This window comes from Camelina sativa, chromosome 16 (assembly GCF_000633955.1).
Source record: "Camelina sativa cultivar DH55 chromosome 16, Cs, whole genome shotgun sequence".
In the NCBI taxonomy this organism is placed as follows: Eukaryota; Viridiplantae; Streptophyta; class Magnoliopsida; order Brassicales; family Brassicaceae; genus Camelina; species Camelina sativa.
In genome coordinates, this window is record NC_025700.1 from 13,824,664 (window position 1) to 13,827,302 (window position 2,639).

At 36.6% G+C, this 2,639-nt stretch overlaps 1 protein-coding gene across 1 annotated transcript in view; it reads left to right on the top strand.

Annotated features, from left to right (window-relative positions):
- The window catches only part of LOC104750487 (glycerophosphodiester phosphodiesterase GDPDL1-like), a 3,829-nt gene continuing 1,445 nt past the window's right edge, over positions 256–2,639 (top strand). The window contains exons 1-6 of the mRNA XM_010472287.2: positions 256–537; positions 686–979; positions 1,078–1,698; positions 1,785–1,823; positions 1,941–2,225; positions 2,372–2,531. Of these exons, the coding sequence (XP_010470589.1) occupies positions 387–537; positions 686–979; positions 1,078–1,698; positions 1,785–1,823; positions 1,941–2,225; positions 2,372–2,531 (1,550 nt within the window). The 5' untranslated portion in view covers positions 256–386. The remainder of the gene's footprint in view (positions 538–685; positions 980–1,077; positions 1,699–1,784; positions 1,824–1,940; positions 2,226–2,371; positions 2,532–2,639) is intronic.

Here is a 2,639-nt window from a genome sequence, read left to right on the forward strand (position 1 = left end):
TGAAAAACTATTGAGAGATCTATTAAATATATGTTAATATAAATTTGGTTTAAAATTTATTTATTTTTTGTTCAAAATGGAAATAATTAATTAAATTAAATTATTACTACTAAAATATTATATTTGAGAGATTATAATAAGAGTCTCTATCTACTAATAAGGCCATTTGATTTTTAAAAGAGCTCTGAATGGTCCATTATAAATAAACTAATAAAGCCAATTTATCAATGCTCTTGTGTCTTGAGTCTCCCTATATTTGTTCAGTCAACGACTAAGGCCAATTGATTAAAGAGCAGTTCTCGAGTCTTAGTCTCTCTGTATTTCTCCATTATGACTTCAATGTTTATACATCAAGAAGAAAAAAAAAAGCTTTAAACGCTATTATTATGTGGTGTAGTTCGGATACCCGGCTAGGTTATCCAAAGATGTTACTGTTACGTTCTTCAACGATTTTGTTATGTAGTGTAGTTCTTATTCAACTGTTCGCTCCTCAAATCGATGCTCAAAGATCGAGAAGTCGATGGCAGACACTCAGTGGTGAGAGTTGCTCTCACTTTCTCTCTTTCTTTCTTTTTAATAAATTATGTTGAACCAAGAGAACTTAAAGTAGTTCTCTAATAACCAAGTCCAATAATTACTAAATATAACTTTTTGGATTACCTCTTATGTCTTTATTAATTACCAGGTGATGCTCCACTTGTGATTGCTCGTGGTGGGTTTTCTGGATTATTACCAGATTCGAGTTTAGATGCTTACAATCTTGCAATCCAGACAAGTGTAGCCGATGTTATTCTATGGTGTGATGTTCACCTAACCAAAGATGGAATTGGGATTTGCTTCCCCAATTTAAATTTGGCCAATGCTTCAACTATTCAATATGTTTACCCAAATGGTCAAAAATCTTACCCGGTTAATGGAGTCATTACGCAGGGGTGGTTCACCATTGATTCCACCTTGAGAGATCTCGAGAATGTAACCTGTAAGTGTTTATGACTCAGTTAGTGCTTTTGTAGAGTGCTACAAAAACAAAACGTTTGGTATTTCTTGTAATTTTTTACACGTTACTTTTCACCACAGTGATTCGAGGACTACTATCGCGATCAGATAAATTCGATGGAAATGGATATCTGATTTCCACGATTCAAAGTGTAACTGAGCAGATTAAGCCACAAGGAGGTTTTTGGTTAAACGTTCAGCACGATGCATTCTACGAGCAACACAATTTAAGCATGAGCAGTTTTCTTGTATCAGTTTCAAGAACTGTTTCCATTGACTTCATCTCTTCTCCTGAAGTGAATTTCTTTAAGAAAATTACTGGCCGTGTCAAGCGTAATGGGCCGAGTTTTGTGTTTCAGTTTCTTGGGAAAGAAGATTTCGAGCCGTCAACAAACCGAACCTACGCTTCTATCTTGAGTAACCTAGCTTTTGTCAAGACGTTTGCTTCAAAGATTCTTGTTCCCAAGTCTTACATATTTCCACTCGATGACAAGCAGTACTTGCTTCCTCTTACATCATTAGTTCAAGATGCTCACAAAGCAGGATTAGAAGTATATGTGTCAGGTTTCGCGAATGATGCTGATATTGCTTATAACTACAGTTTCGATCCAGTGTCTGAGTATCTATCTTTTGTGGACAATGGCGATTTCTCTGTCGATGGCATGCTCTCTGATTTTCCCTTAACTGCATCTACATCCATTGGTAAGCAAAAATTCTTATACATTCACAATTTCGTCTTAAAACATTTGCTGGAAATACTTAAAACCAAACATTTACATATATTTCAGACTGCTTCGCCCACGTTGGCAGAAACGCTACAAAACAAGGTAATGAGATGTGTGTGTGCATGTGTTTTTTTTTGTTTTCTGTTCTTACTAACCGAACAAAAATATAAAACAGTCTTATAACTGACTTAAGCATCTACCAAATGGTTCATTCCTCAGTGGATTTTCTTGTTATATCCAAAGGTGGTGCGAGTGGGGACTATCCTAGTTGTACAAACTTGGCATATGAGAAGGCAATTAAAGATGGTGTTGATGTCATCGATTGCTCTGTCCAGTTGTCCAGCGAGGGTAAACCCTTTTGCAAAAGGACGGTAGATCTCAAGGACAGCACAACGGTCGCCCAAAGTCAGTTTAGCAACCGTTCAACTACTGTTCCTGAGATTAGCTCAGTTGGTGGAATATACACTTTTAGTCTCACATGGACTGAGATCCAGAGCTTGACTCGTAAGTTCCTGCTTTAAATATTGCACTTGTGTCAGAAAAACGCTTGTCTGTTCTGCTTTCTCTATATATAGTAAGAGAGCTTCTGTTTCTACTCTTACTTAACTTAAAAACGTTACATATAACTATTCTCCCATGTTTTTGTGCAGCTGCTATATCAAACCCCTTCAGGGATTCTTCCAATATGTTTAGGAATCCGAATGAAAGAAATTCAGGGAAGCTTATTTCACTTTCTGAGTTCCTAGAATTAGCAAAAAACTCCACTTCTCTCTCCGGTGTTTTGATCAGAGTAGAGGTGGGTTCTCGTGTCTGTACCTCTCCGGTGTTTTGATCAGAGTAGAGGTGGGTTCTCGTGTCTGTACCTCTTAGTCTTGAGACTTTATTAATAGGAACCGATGTTTTTTTTTTTTTTTTTTT